Genomic DNA, 15,882 nt, shown 5'->3' with positions numbered 1-15,882 from the left:
ATAAAGTTGTTCAAATGCAACAATACGTATACATGATAGCTAGAAAGATAATAAAAAAATAAAAAAATAAATGAAAAAAAAAAGAAGGAATACCGAAAGATGAAAGGGAAGAGAGAGAGAGGCAAACTATATTAATCTTGTAGATTGTTATAGTAACAATGCTATCACATGTTGATTGTCTAGTCTCTGTGTGCAAATTAAACTCATGTTAAAAACCTGTGCGTAAAATGTGAAATACTAAACCACACCTTTTCCGCGGCGCATGCTCTGCTTTACTAACATGCAACAATAGTGGAATAGAGTACATGTTTACACCCCAGCAAGAAACCCTATCAAGTCATTGTAGATGAAATTCAGTTTTTTTGCCGTCTTGCTCATTATCTCTGACTGTGCAAGTCAGAAATCTCAGGGTATTTTCAATACCATTTTTGTATTTAAATGCGGGCGTGGAGAGGGAGTGGCGCAGCTACTCCAACATTTGAGCTAAATTCTACATTGATAAGGATGTACAGTGTAACTGCAAAGTATTAACTACACTTTACCTTTTCCACAATTTGTTACAGTCATTCATTTTGTCCTCAAACTTTTACAGATAATATCCCCAAATGTCAATGTCAAAGGTTGTTTTTTTTTCAAAAATGCTTTCAATTTAAAAAAAAATAAAATAAATAAGAAAAAAATAAATAAATCACATGAACATAAGTATACATCATTTGCCCAATACTTTGTTGATGTACCTTTAACAGCAAATTCAGTCCTAAATCTTTATTAATATGATGCGACAATCTTGGCACACCTATCTTTGGGCAGTTTCGCCTATTCCTCTTTGCAGCACCTCTGAAGCTCCATCAGATTGGATGGGAAATGTTGGTTTTTCTCCAGGATGTCATTTCTGCATGGATCTAGGCAAGGAGGTGACCAAGAACCCAATGGCAACTCTCTCAGAGCTACAGCATTCCTTTGTGGAGAAAAGAAAACCTTCCAAAAAGACAAGCATCTCTGCAGAAAAAACGGTATGGTATAGTAGCCAGACGGAAGTCATTCCTAGTAAAATGTTTGCCAAAAATGCACCAGAAAGACTCTCAGACCATGAGAAACAAAATGATTTGGTATGATGAGGTAAAGATTGAACTCCTTGCGGTGACTGACAGACGTCATGTTCTTGAGGAAACCAGGCACTGCTCATCACCAGGCCAATACCAGTGAGGCATGGTAGTGGCAGCATCATGCAGTGGGGATGTTTTTAGTGGCAGGAACTGGTAGACTTTTCAGGATAGAGGGAAAGGTGAATGCAGCAATGTACAAAGACATGCAGAATGAAAACCAACGCTTCTAATCCAAACTGATGGGGCCTGAGAGGGGCTACAAAGAGGAATGGGCGAAACTACCTAAAGATAGGTGTGCTAAGCTTGTGGCACTGTATTCAAAATGACTTGCTGCTAAAGGTGCATCAACAAAGTATTGAGCAAAGGCTGGAAATACTTATGTGAATGTGATTTTTTAGTTTGAATACATTTGAAAAAAATAAATAAATCACATTGTCATTATAGGTTATTGTCTGTAGAATTGTTGCAAACAAAAAAAGAATACTATTACATTTTGGAATAAGGCTGTAACATAATAAAATGTTACAAAACTGTGAATACTTTCCAGATGCACTGTATAAGCAAAATGTGCTTGAACTAATGTGCGAACACTCTAATACATCTGAATTTGTTTGTGCGTATAACGCTTTCTGGGTTTGACCGTACACTATTTTTTTTTAGAAGTATTAAGACAAAAGTCTTAATACATGAGGCCCCAGGTCCATGAAGTCTATAATCTGGATTTATACTTACTGTTGTAGGGGCAGGGGGAGGGGGAGGAGCATAGGACGGCCTCTCTGGTACAAAAAAGGTAAAAAAAAAAAAGTTAGGGTTGTGCAAAACTAAATTGGTATAGATTCTCCACAAAGTAAGAGCCAGTATTAAAAATACTGACACTTTGTACTAGAAAGGCCTTAAAATAATTGAATGATTTGGACAATTATTTTTAGAATAAATTAATCAACAAACCAATTTGTAAACAATTCAACAACAGTGCATCCTATACATGTTCATAATGAATAGCATGGCTTTAGGCACAAAAGTTGACCTCCTATAAGTTATACAGTAGAGATCAACCAATTATCAGCGACAATATTTGGCATTTTTTATGTATATTGGTATCAGTGTCTTTTTTATCGGTATTGTAGGAGCCAGGGATGTGTATATAACAGGGGTCGGCAACCCGCGGCTCCGGAGCCGCATGCGGCTCTTTGACCACTCTGATGTGGCTCAGCCGCATACTTTCCGACCGCCCGGAGAAGTCCGGCAAATTTCCCAAATTTCAGTGTCTCTATCAGAAATCTCTGGGGAGAAAACATTTATCGATTTTCACCCGGACATCAACTTTGAGGACGTGCCGTGATGACAATGCCTCGAACACCCATTCTACATGTCATCGCGCCAGGATTTTCACCAAGCTATCTGCATGCCGGCCGGCCGGTCACATTTTGGATGCGACCTCTATCTGAACACCAATGCTACTGCAAGGTATACTTGCTCAACAGCACACACTGAGGGTTGTGATATAAACAACTTTAACACTCTTACTAATATGCGCCACACTGTGAACCCACACCAAACACATTTCAGGACAACATCCTCACTATAACACAACAAAAACACGACAGAACAAATACCCAGAATCCCTGACTCTTCCGGGCTATATTATACACCCCGCCCACCTCCACTGATGCACGGGGGGGTGGGGTTGGTAATAGCTGGGTGTATAATGTGGCCCGGAAGAGTCAGGGATACATGGGATTCTGGGTATTTGTTCTGTTGTGTTTATGTTGTGTTATAGTGAGGATGTTCTCCCGAAATGTGTTTGTCAGTCTTATTTGGTGTGGGTTCACAGTGTGGCGCATATTAGTAAGAGTGCTAAGGTTGTTTAAACGGCCACCCTCAGTGTGACCTGTATTGCTGTTGAATAAGGATGCCTTGCAGTCTCTTACGTGTGTCTGCAATAGCCTCGTAAACAATTATTTGGGCTGGTGAGCTATTTGTACACGCTGTAGAGGGCGCTAGCAGTAGTACCATCTTTGTACGCCCATATTAATGTTCTTTGGGTGAACATCAGCGTACATTGGAGAGAATAATTACTCTGAAATTCAGGAGTTTCCCGGTAAAATTTGGAGGGTTGGCAGGTGTGACGCTGTCAAGCGGCATTATTATAAAACTTGCGGGCCGCACTAACATTAAATTTTCTAATAATGTGCGGGCCGTGTGTCTGAGACTCCTGGTTTATACATAGCACAAAGCAAAAAAAACTCTGTATGCAGTATTATTTCATTATAAATTTCAAAAGAGTTATGTGGCTCCCATTGTTTTCTTTATTTTGTGAAACGGGTCAAAATGGCCCTTTGAGTGGTAAAGGTTGCCGACCCCTGGTATATAAGGTAACATCGTGTGTTTGTAGGTGTGTATTCACTAGGGGTGTAACGGTACGTGTATTGGTATAGAACCGTTTCGATAGGGGGTTTCGGTTCGGTTCAGAGGTGTACCGAACGACACGGACATATTAAGTAGCGCTCCGCACGTTGTGTAAACAATGCACACCGAGGCACCATGAATTGATTTACGTGGACCCCGACTTAAACAAAGTGAAAAACTTATTCGGGTGTTACCATTTAGTGGTCAATTGTACGGCAGGGTTTCCCACACATTAATTTATTTGTGGCGGCCCACCACGAAAGAATTACGGCCGCCACAAATAAACAAAAATTAAAAATATTTTTTTATTTTTTTCCGGCTTTTGACTCGCTCGACCGCTCATAAAAGCAATGGGACTCTGTATGTGAATGGAGCTTTTAGTTACATATTATATAACTATGTAAATATTTTATAAATATGTATATAAATATGTACATAAAGTGTTGTAATTATATTCCAATTCCGCGTTCTTCTCGGTCATTGCCGCCGCTGGTGGAAGATTTAGCAAATTTGTTAAATAAATAATCAAAAAATGTATATTTTGTTGTTGTCTTACTGTACCGAAAATGAACCAAACCGTGACCTCTGAACCGAGGTACGCAACGGACCGAAATTTTTGTGTGCCGTTACACCCCTAGTATTCACAGAACAGAAGTATGTGTCACATGACATTAGAGGGAAGCACTATAAAAGGAATGTTGTTATCTGCATTTGACATAGTGAGAGAAGAAAGTTGAGCTGGATACCCATACTTTTTGTTGACCGCTGCTCTGCGCTATATTGCACGGTTTGTAGGAGACTTTTGGCACTTTAATGAAAGCTTTGGACAAACTGACAAACTAAGCAGGTTTCCTTTTTTACATTCTGCTACTTCATTAAATCATTCACGTCATTGCATCCTGAAACTGTGTGTGTACTTTACTGCCGAAACAGGAACCGCATCAGACAAGTACTAAACCCAGTTTTTTACTTTCAACCGACAAGCGGATTTGTGATGGCTACACGTATCAGTCTTTTTTTTTTGCTTGTTTTTACAACTACAACAGAACTACATCAGCGGATATAACCAGTATGTAGCATTTGAAAAATAAATAATTAGTGAAATACAAAAATAATAACCACTGCTCAAGCACCAGCTCGTTTGCTCTGCCTGTGAAAAGTTGCTTCTTTTTTTCCACAGCAGCGTTAAAGCGACCACACATTAATTTATTTTCAAATGTTCACAATGTTTTAGAGATACTCACGAGGAAACCTTACAATGTATTAAATCTGCTATAAAATTGAGTAGATGACGAGTTAATGTGATGTAAAGAAATCACATATTCAACAAATTTTCCCAGGAGATTTCCCATACATTGAAATGCAAATGTCGATGCTCCTCTGACCAGCACCATTACACAAATGTAATAAAGGTGTTTGGAAAATCCTCAGATGTTGTTTGGCGCTAAATTAACCACAACATTAGCGCTGCAATAAAAATGTCGCTACTAGAGCGACATTTCCTAAAAATAAATTGTAAAAGAAAAACCAAAACAACCTTAAAGCCTTGTCCAGCTGTTTACTGATGGATACTATTAATGTTTAAATAACTTTTACCGCAAATAAATATAAGCTCCAAATATCGCTTATCGACCCCTTCAACTACTAACAATCACTATCGGCCCTGAAAAAACACATATCGGTCGATCTCTATTCTACAGGCTGGACTGCGGCCTGATGGTAGCCACTCAAATATGGGGTTATAGAGCTTGTGGAAGATCTCCAATAATACAGCCAGCAACCCTGAATTTAAGATAATCACAAACTAAGATCTAAGAGAGGACACAACTATTTTAGATCAGACCGTTACTTTTTTAGCAGGTGTCTTATTGTCTTCAGGGCTGATTAAATGAAACCAGCAGGTTAATAGGAATGCAATGATGCTCTCAATGAAGGGAAAAAGACAGTTTTTAAATTGTTTTTGTGAGGGCACTGAGCTTCCATAGGAGGTATTTTCTTTGCGTTCTTTTCCTGAGGATCTCCTCTGTGAAATTCAGCAGATTGTCAAAAAAGTGATCCTGAGGTATGAGGATTGCTTCAAATAGATTTGGCGCTGTCTGTTACACCATTGCTCATAAACACATTACAAAATGGGTCTGTTTGTGAATGCAGCTTGCCGTTACAAGTCTGTACAGTAGATAGCTCCGTAATTCCGCTTTTTAACGCACCTCATTTGTCTGCCAGAGAATAATATGAAACATGAAGGATCAAAGTTGCCAACTTAGCAATTATGTTGCTATATTTAGCGAGTACTCGGACTTCTTTAGATAGTCATTTTCGAATAAGCTAAAAATATCGGGATTCCTCCGATCGTATTGCTTCTTGTAGATCACAGGTGTCAAACTCAAGGCCCGGGAGTCAGGTGTGGCCCGCCGCACCATTTTATATGGCCCTTAAAGCCCTGGAAAAATATCCGTCAATAAGGTACTATATCTTTGCTTACTAAATGTATTACCTAGTTCTTTCTGTTTGGACAGAAAAAAATGTACGTATTGCATGAAATTGCTTTAATATTAACCAATATTGCAACAGATATTGTATCGTCATACTTTCCAAACAATTTTTGGGGTTAAAGTTAAAACAAATGCTTTAGATATTTGCTTGAACTATGATTTCAAAGCAAGTTAACCATCAAATTGATCACTGTAGATGTTCGGGGTTAAATTTAGTTTTTTTTTTTTTTTTTTTACAGAATATTAACTTAAAAAAAAAAAAAAAACATGTTTTTATAACAGTAAAATTCTGTCAACTGAGCTTTTTGTCATGGTAAAATCCACGCTTGTTGTTTTTACCGTGTATTGTCGCACATTTTTTGACCGTAAAAAACCCAGAATTTTAAAAAATAACAGTGGTGCCGTTTTTCCATTTACAGTACACTTTACAGTAAAATTCTGGCCACTAAGCTGAGTTTTTCCATTTACTGCGAAATGTACAAATACACTTTTTACTGCAGTAAAATTATGTGACGAGCAGCATTCTAAGGACAACCCTAACTGCAATGTGGCCCATGACGAAAACAAGTGTGACACCCCTATTGTAGATATTGGAGACTAACTTGAAACCATATATCGCTCTTGTCGGCTCTGGGAAAATTCCACAGTTGCAGAATACATTTTACATTTAAACAGGGAACAAATTAATATGAGTAAAACTGAGATATAATGATATATGGAATTACGAGACTGGAAAATTAATAAGACTTTAACAACTATTGAGTTGAGTTTGTGTTTATTTCGAAACCTGCATGCATTAGGGGTGTAACGGTATGTGTATTTGTATTGAACCGTTTCGGTACAGGTGTTCTGGTTCGGTTCGGAGGTGTACCGAAAGAGTTTCCACACGAACATATGAAGTAGCAGCCTAAGCTAAAGTCTTAACAAGCTGCTCCGCTCCGTTCTGCCTCTGTTTGTACAAAGCATACAGCATTGACCCACCGACACAACCATCTGATTGGTTACATATATAGCGGTAACAGCCAATCAGCAGTGCGTATTCAGAGCGGTAACAACCAATCAGCAGTGCGTATTCAGCGCTTCAGCTTTGAGCATATAGGTGTTTAGCAGGTGAGCAGAACACTCTCCCCAAATTATCATAAACACCTCCCAGTCAACGTTCTAGATGACGTTCTAGAAACAAAGCTCGCTCGCAGTCCTGGCTTGAGGTGAAGGCTAATTAACTTTCAGTGTAACATTAGCTCATTTTGCGGTGTGTGTGTATGCTAATGTTATAATAATGTAACTGCATCATTAAGGCTACATGAACTCCATGGTGTTCAGCGATGACTAGTCTCTCCTATTGCTATTGTACTATTTTTTCAGCTATAGTTAAATTAATCATTAGTAATGTAGCAGCCTAGTTTTTGAATGACAGGGTCCCTGCTATCACATGTTGATAAAAATATAACATTTACCGTACTTTTCAGACTATTGGTCGTGTTTTTTTTTTGTAGTTTGGCCGGGGGTGAGACTTGGCCAGACTATAAAAAAAAAAAAAAAGTTTTTTTTTTGGTTTGGCCGGGTCTCACCCCCCGCTCGACTGTGGAGAAGACTGCGACTTATAGTCCGAAAAATATGGTACATAATAGAAATCAACTACAGGCTTCCCAAATGCTGTAATAAACTAATCATGATGAGTTGACTTGAAATTGTTTAATGTTGGACTTTTTATATGTAGAAGAAAAGTTTTGTCATTTTATTTAATTTGAGCAACAAGTTGAGGCAGTTTAATGTTGATTAATGTGTGCAGAATCATTATAGTGTTCCCAATGTTAAAAGGATAAAGCCATTGTTTAAAAATGTGGTAAATAAATAACCAAAACATTTATATTTTGTTGTTTTCTTACTGTACCGAAAATGAACCGAACCGTGACCTCTACACCGGGTACGTACCGAACCGAAATTTTTGTGTACAGTTACACTCCTAGCATGATACATCACAATTTCCAGTTTATCTATTCAACATGTTCAAAAAGGAGTAGGAAGAAGCAGAGCTTATTAAATCCCACCCCTTTTGCTTTACATAGCAGTTGCTAAAACGTTTGTTCACTTCCTGTTCTCAATTTATTCACAATATACAATATAAGTAATAACAATAAAAATAAATAATTAATAATTACGGAAGTAAGTTGTGTATTCATATGGTGAGATAAGTAAGATTATCTAGGAAATAAATTGATGGATGAAAAAAATTCAGTATGTTTATCACGGTTCTTCTTTGTACTTTGTAAACACTAAGTTTGAATAGTTACTTGAAGTGGATTATATTAGTACATTGTTTGATTTATTTGCTTAATCCATACCATAGTTAAATTCCACATACTGATATACTGAATGTCTCAAGTGTTGTACGTGCGCACAAATGTTTTAAATTACATTTTTCTCTAAGATTATATTTATCCTCTTTTGTTAAGAAGAATTGTTGTATATTATTGGGTAGGAGATTGTAGTGTGCTTTGTGTATAATTTTAGCTTTTTTCAAATTTACAATGTCATGGAATTTCAGTATTTTCAATTCAATGAATAAAATGTTCTCTATATCCAACATTATGTATTATTCTATCTGATCTTGTTTGTGACACCGTTAATGAATTAAGTGTACTTTTGTCGTTATTTCCCCATATTTCTGCACAATAACACAACTGACAACTGTAATGACATACAATATTGCACAGAGGAAATTTTACACTGGAAAAAAGTACATTACATACATATCCTACTACCATTGGTTTCAATATGATTGATATTTAGCTGACCGCACCGGACAGAAGTCCACAAAAGTAAAATTAAAAACCCATAACTCCAATATAATTCAACTGCATTTGTTGTACACGGAAACAAAATACAACACATGGAAATTCTAAAAATTGATGTATGATACAATATAGTTTAAAAGGCACAATAACCGCAAAACAACATGATCAATTCCTTACTTGACATCTTGGCACAGATAAATGTTTCACTTCAATCTCATCGGTGCTGCAACACAAAAGAATATAACAGCAATTTGGTCAATGGTGACATTGAACAAAAGACACCGGTTTATCAAAGGTGTTTGCAAAGTAAAGCTTTCTATTAGGTAGAGGTTTAGCGAGCCTGTGTCTCAATTTGCAGCTTGAGTGGATAACTGCGGTCAAAATGCGCAAATTGAGACAATTAATGCAACAGTGATCCCCAAGACAAAAGGCAACAGTGGTTACAGTGTGTAATATAACATGTTTAAGTGGAAAACGTAGGTGCAGTAAATGATGGGGATTTTTACCTACAGTTGGTCAGAATCACAATAAACAAGCTTATGCGTGGGTAACAAACTATTTATACGCTTTGAATATCTTCATATGTATACTTTCACCAGAAAATGTATCTATATAGATATCGAATATCGAGTTTAAGTAAAAATATATCGAGACATACTTTTACGTCCATATCGCCCAGCCCTAGGTTTCAATATGATTAATTTATAGATCGAGTTGACCAAACCTAAGAGAAGTCCAATAAAATAAAATAAAAACACCAAAACTCCAATATAATTCAACCTCATTTGTTGTAAACCGAAACAAAATACAACACATGGAAATTCTAACAATGACCTTATGACATACTTGCCAACCTTGAGAACTCCGAATTTGGGAGATGGGGGTGTGTGTGTGTGTTGAGGTGGGGGGTAGCAGGGGGTGTATATATTTTCAAGTATTTCTTGAAATACTTGATATGCAATATATTTCCCCCCAAAAATGTCCAAGTGGAATATTTTGATGTGAAGTAATTGGAGTTTTAAGTAATTCATAACATTTGTTCTGATTTGTTATTTTAACGCAAAAAGAGTTTTAAAAACACCACTAAAATTCTTCAGGAACTAAAAGGGCCATATAGATATATATACATATGTGTGTGTGTGTGTGTGTGTGGAAATGTGTATATATATGTGTATGTGTGTATATATATGTGTATGTGTATATATACAGTTGTGATCAAAATTATTCAACCCCCACACAATTTTGGTGTTTTAGCAAGTTGGACATGTATTCCGTATTTTGTTTATAGTCATATCAAATAAAGTTGTGTCAAATAGACAAATGCAACTTAAATTGTAACACTGTATATTACAAAATACCAAAAAAGGACACAAGCTTCTTGCAACGATCTACAGGTATTTTAGCCCATTCCTCTTGGGCAAAGGCCTCCAGTTCATTCATATTCTTGGGCTTGCGTGCTGCAACTGCCTTCTTCAAGTCCCACCACAGGTTTTCTATAGGATTTAGGTCTGGCGAATGTGAAGGTCACACCAGAGTCTTCCAGCCCTTCTTCTGCAACCACTCTGATGTTGATTTGGAGGTATGCTTGGGATCGTTGTCCTGTTGGAAGGTCCAACGTCCTCCCAAGCCTCAGCTTCGTCACGGACTTCATGACATTTGCAGCTAATATATCCTGGTAGGCAATATAATTCATAATGCCTTGAACTCGCTGGAGATTCCCGGTACCTCAGGCAGAGAAACAGCCCCAGATCATGACTGACCCCCCACCATGCTTAACAGTAGGCAAGGTGTTCTTCTCTTTGTAAGCTTCATTTTTTCTCCTCCAGACATAACGTTGATTCATAGGCCCAAAGAGTTCCAGTTTTGTCTCATCCCTCCATAAAACAGTTTCCCAAAACCTTTGGGGTTTGTCCAGATGATTTTTGGCATACTGGAGTCTATTTTTTTGTGCCTGGTAGTCAGAAGTGGGGTGCGCCTGGGAGTTCTGGCATGGAGGCCTTCATCTCGTAGTGTGCGCCTTATTGTCTGAGACGAAACCTGCGTTCCCCCCTCTGCAATGTCCTGTTGTAGTTCCTCAGCTGTTACTCGGGAGTTTTTCACTACTGTACGCTTCAAATACCGAACAGCAGTTGCACACAGCATCCTCTTTCTACCACGCCCAGGTAGTGTTTCCACTGTGCCTTTAGCTTTAAACTTGCGAATTATGCTCGCAACTGTGTCTCTTGGTATGTGTAATGTCTTTGCTATTTTCTTATATCCATATCCTTTCTTATGAAGAGAAATTGCCTCCTCTCTTGACTTCTTTGACCACTCCCTGGACTTCACCATGTTGCAAATACATCATTGACCATCTACAAGAAGCTGAGCGTCACAGTCTTTTTCAATCAGTTTAATTGTTGGTCGTTATGGTCCTAATCACATCTAGAGGGGTTTTCAACACCTGATTGAAAAGACCTTATTCAAATTCTGTTCTTAAGAGTTATGATCTTCAAGGGGTTGAATAATTTTGTCAATGAGATATTAAGAGAAATGAAACTGTTTGGTATGTTACAAAATATAATGTTGTAATTCAAGTTGCATTTGTCTATTTAATGCATCTTTATTTGATATGACTATAAACAAAATACGGAATAAATGTCCTACTTGCTAAAACACCAAAATTGTGTGGGGGTTGAATAATTTTGATCACAATTGTGTGTGTGTATATATATATATATATATATATATATATATATAATACTTTAATGAATGAGTTTATCTGTTCGGCCACTGTGTTCAATGGAGAATTCTGATCTACATAATTTGCAGGCAGCATACCCCTTCCCCTTTGAGCTGTCCTGGATGAACTGAAATTATTTTTTCCAATCATTTTGGAACTTGCAAGCATACTTCTTCTTACTCGTCGTCGCCATGTCTCTTCTTCCTTCTTCTGCTTCGTCTGTAATGGTTTTGGACATTACTACTTGCTGTAGTTTTGAAGCAATGCATGATGGGATTCCAGATGTTGTGTGTCAGTGTATTTTAACGTGCCGGCTGGAATAAACACACGCTGAGAAATAGCTCAGTGCCTGCCTACTTAATGGGTTATAGATAAACCTATGGATAATGGAGAAATATATAATAGCCTCCTTTTCAGGTGAGAGAGGACGCTAAAGGCAGTGCTTTTAAGGCAGTGCCTTTAAGGCACACCCTAAATATTGTTGTCTGGGTGGAAATCAGGAGAAATTCGGGGGAATTGTTGTCCCGGGAGATTTTTCCCGGAGGGGCACTGAAATTTGGGAGTCCCCCCGGAAAATCGGGAGGGTTGGCAAGTATGCCTTATGACTCAATATATTTTTAAACGGCACAATAACCGCAAAACAACATGATGAATTCCTTACTTGACATCTTGGCACAGGTAAATGTTTCACTTCAATCTTATCGGTGCTGCAACACAAAAGAACAAGACAGCAATTTGGTCAATGTGGACATTGAGCAAAATACACTGGTTTAACAAAGGGGGTTGCAAAGTAAAGTTTTCTATTAGGTTGAGGTTGAGCAAGCCTGTGTCTCAATTTGCAGCTTGGGTCAAATTGAGACAAAGTTATCAATGCAATGGCAATCCTAAAACAAAAAGCAACAGTGGTTACTGATGATTGCAGCCAGCGTGTTATATTACATGTTTAGGTGGAAAAAGAAAACAATAGACTGGGAATGATGGGGATTTTTTTCCTAGTGTTAGTCGGAATCACAATAAACAAGCTTATGCAAGGATTGCAACAGACCCTATCAATGTGGTAATGGTGCATAAGTATGGATGGGATTCGTTTGTGGAATTGTAATAAATACAATTTATGAGAAATGGACGTTAGCATGCCGATGAGGCGCTGGCTAGCTAGCTACTTCGGGGTACAGTCTCATCTTAAAGACATTAGCATTTCCAACCCAGTCAACTCTCGTCATTTTTTAATAACACCGTGACTCTCAAATTCAATATAACACCTACCATAAACGCTCTTTCCCCCCACCACTGTATGAAATATGTTGTGGATTTGACTGTGATGGCTGTCCGGATAGCTCGCTTCCTTAAAGAATAAATAAGGGCTGGCGCGGAGGAGAGCTGCTGAATGTTCTAGAGGAGCGCATGCGCAGCTCTCACACAATAGCATCGCCCCTCGCCGCGGTCTCATGTTTAAAAAAAAAATCGAAATAAGTTGTCGCATAAAGGACAAACAGGTAGGTTGTGACCCATTATGAACAATATTAGAATATATCAGGGGTCACCAACGCGGTGCCCGCGGGCACCATGTCGCCCGTAAGGACCAGATGAGTAGCCCACTAGACTGTTCTAAAAATAGCTCAAATAGCAGCACTTAACAGTTAGCTGTCTCTATTTTTAAAAATGTATTTATTTACTAGCAAGATGGTCTCCCTTTGCTCGACATTTTTAATTCTAAGAGAGACAAAACTCAAACAGAATTTGAAAATCCAAGAAAATATTTCAAAGACTTGGTCTTCACTTGTTTAAATAAATTCATTTATTTTTTTACTTTGCTTCTTATAACTTTCAGAAAGACAATGTTAGAGAAAAAATACAACCTTAAAAAGGATTTTAGGATTTTTAAACACATATACCTTTCTACCTTTTAAATTCCTTGCTCTTCTTTCCTGACAATTTAAATCAATGTTCTAGTAAAATTATTTTTTTATTGTAAAGAATAATAAATACATTTTAATTTAATTATTCATTTTAGCGTCTGTTTTTTCCACGAATATTATTTGTGAAATATTTCTTCAAATTTATTATGATTAAAATTAAAAAAATGATTCTGGTAAATCTAGAAAATGTGTAGAATCAAATTTAAATCTTTTTTCAAAGTCTTTTGAATTTCTTTAAAAAAAAAATTCTGGAAAATCTAGAAATAATGATTTGTCTTTGTTGGTAATATAGCTTGGTCCAATTTGTTATATATTCTAACAAAGTGCAGATTGGATTTTAACCTATTTAGAACATGACATAAAAATTCTACAATTAATCTTAATCAGGAAAAATTACTAAAGATGTCGCATAAATTATTTTTTAATTTTTTTCAAAAAGATTCGAATTAGCTAGTTTTTCTCTTAATTTTTTCTGGTTGAATTTTGAATTTTAAAGAGTCGAAATTGAAGATAAGCTAAGTCTCAAAATTTAATTTTCATTTTTTTCATGTTTTCTCCTCTTTTGAACAGTTCGATTAGGTGTTTTTTTTTATCATTTATTCTCTACAAAAAAAACATCCGTAAAAGGAAAAAAATGTACGACGGAATGACATAAATACCCATTTATATATGTATATATATATATATATATATATATTAAAGGTAAATTGAGCAAATTGGCTATTTCTGGCAATTTATGGAAGTGTGTATCAAACTGGTAGCCCTTCGCATTAATCAGTACCCAAGAAGTAGCTCTTGGTTTCAAAAAGGTTGGTGACCACTGGAATATATCAACTGCTGCCTCTAACTATTTACACCCGTATTTTGAAAATTAGTTGATATTAGGTCTGGGCGATATGGCCTTTCATTAATATCTTGATATTTTTGGGCCATGTCACGATACACGATAAATATCGCGATATTTTGCCTTAGCCTTGAATCAACACTTGATGCATCAAATCACACCGTAGGATGATTCTATGTGTCTAAATTAAAACATTATCGTTTCTGATTTTGTCATTTGAGATAATGTTCATTTTAATATCCATCCATCCATCATCTTCCGCTTATCCGAGGTCGGGTCGCGGGGGCAGCAGCCTAAGCAGGGAAGCCCAGACTTCCCTATCTCCAGCCACTTCGTCTAGCTCTTCCCGGGGGATCCCGAGGCGTTCCCAGGCCAGCCGGGAGACATAGTCTTCCCAACGTGTCCTGGGTCTTCCCCGTGGCCTCCTACCAGCTGGACGTGCCCTAAACACATCCCTAGGGAGGCGTTCGGGTGGCATCCTGACCAGATGCCCAAACCACTTCATCTGGCTCCTCTCGATGTGGAGGAGCAGCGGCTTTACGTTGAGCTCCTCCCGGATGGCAGAGCTTCTCACCCTATCTCTAAGGGAGAGCCCCGCCACCCGGCGGAGGAAACTCATTTCGGCCGCTTGTACCCGTGATCTTATCCTTTCGGTCATGACCCAAAGCTCATGACCATAGGTGAGGATGGGAACGTAGATCGACCGGTAAATTGAGAGCTTTGCCTTCCGGCTCAGCTCCTTCTTCACCACAACGGATCGATACAACGTCCGCATTACTGAAGACGCCGCACCGATCCGCCTGTCAATCTCACGATCCACTCTTCCCCCACTCGTGAACAAGACTCCTAGGTACTTGAACTCCTCCACTTGGGGCAGGGTCTCCTCCCCAACCCGGAGATGGCACTCCACCCTTTTCCGGGCGAGAACCATGGACTCGGACTTGGAGGTGCTGATTCTCATTCCGGTCGCTTCACACTCGGCTGCGAACCGATCCAGTGAGAGCTGAAGATCCCGGCCAGATGAAGCCCTCAGGACTACATCATCTGCAAAAAGCAGAGACCTAATCCCGTGGCCACCAAACCGGAACCCCTCAACGCCTTGGCTGCGCGTAGAAATTCTGTCCATAAAAGTTATGAACAGAATCGGTGACAAAGGACAGCCTTGGCGGAGTCCAACCCTCACTGGAAACGTGTCCGACTTACTGCCAGCAATGCGGACCAAGCTCTGACACTGATCATACAGGGAGCGGACTGCCACAATAAGACATTCCGATACCCCATACTCTCTGAGCACTCCCCACAGGACTTCCCGAGGGACACGGTCGAATGCCTTCTCCAAGTCCACAAAGCACATGTAGACTGGTTGGGCAAACTCCCATGCACCCTCAAGAACCCTGCCGAGAGTATAGAGCTGGTCCACAGTTCCACGACCAGGACGAAAACCACACTGTTCCTCCTGAATCCGAGGTTCGAATTTCCTGCGAAGCCTCCTCTCCAGTACACCTGAATAAACCTTACCGGGAAGGCTGAGGAGTGTGATCCCACGATAGTTGGAACACACCCTCCGGGGCCCCTTCTTAAAGAGAGGGACCACC

At 38.6% G+C, this 15,882-nt stretch overlaps 1 protein-coding gene across 4 annotated transcripts in view; it reads right to left on the bottom strand.

Annotated features, from left to right (window-relative positions):
- LOC133557529 (SWI/SNF-related matrix-associated actin-dependent regulator of chromatin subfamily E member 1-like) overlaps positions 1 to 15,882 on the bottom strand; it is a 67,487-nt gene that overhangs the window by 21,324 nt on the left and 30,281 nt on the right. For 2 of the 4 annotated variants that reach the window (XM_061908059.1, XM_061908074.1), the window contains exons 1-4: positions 12,791 to 12,939; positions 12,186 to 12,231; positions 8,983 to 9,028; positions 1,839 to 1,882 (exon numbers count right to left, since the gene is read on the bottom strand). In XM_061908059.1, coding sequence (XP_061764043.1) covers positions 1,839 to 1,882; positions 8,983 to 8,989 — 51 coding nt within the window. In that variant the 5' untranslated portion in view covers positions 8,990 to 9,028; positions 12,186 to 12,231; positions 12,791 to 12,939. Of the gene's footprint in view, positions 1 to 1,838; positions 1,883 to 8,982; positions 9,029 to 12,185; positions 12,232 to 12,790; positions 12,941 to 15,882 lie in introns of those variants that run through there. The other 2 variants (XM_061908084.1, XM_061908065.1) reach the window with 2 other exon arrangements.

The sequence above is a fragment of the Nerophis ophidion genome, linkage group LG01, assembly GCF_033978795.1.
Source record: "Nerophis ophidion isolate RoL-2023_Sa linkage group LG01, RoL_Noph_v1.0, whole genome shotgun sequence".
NCBI classification, from domain to species: Eukaryota; Metazoa; Chordata; class Actinopteri; order Syngnathiformes; family Syngnathidae; genus Nerophis; species Nerophis ophidion.
This window is presented reverse-complemented; position numbering and strand designations above follow the sequence as displayed.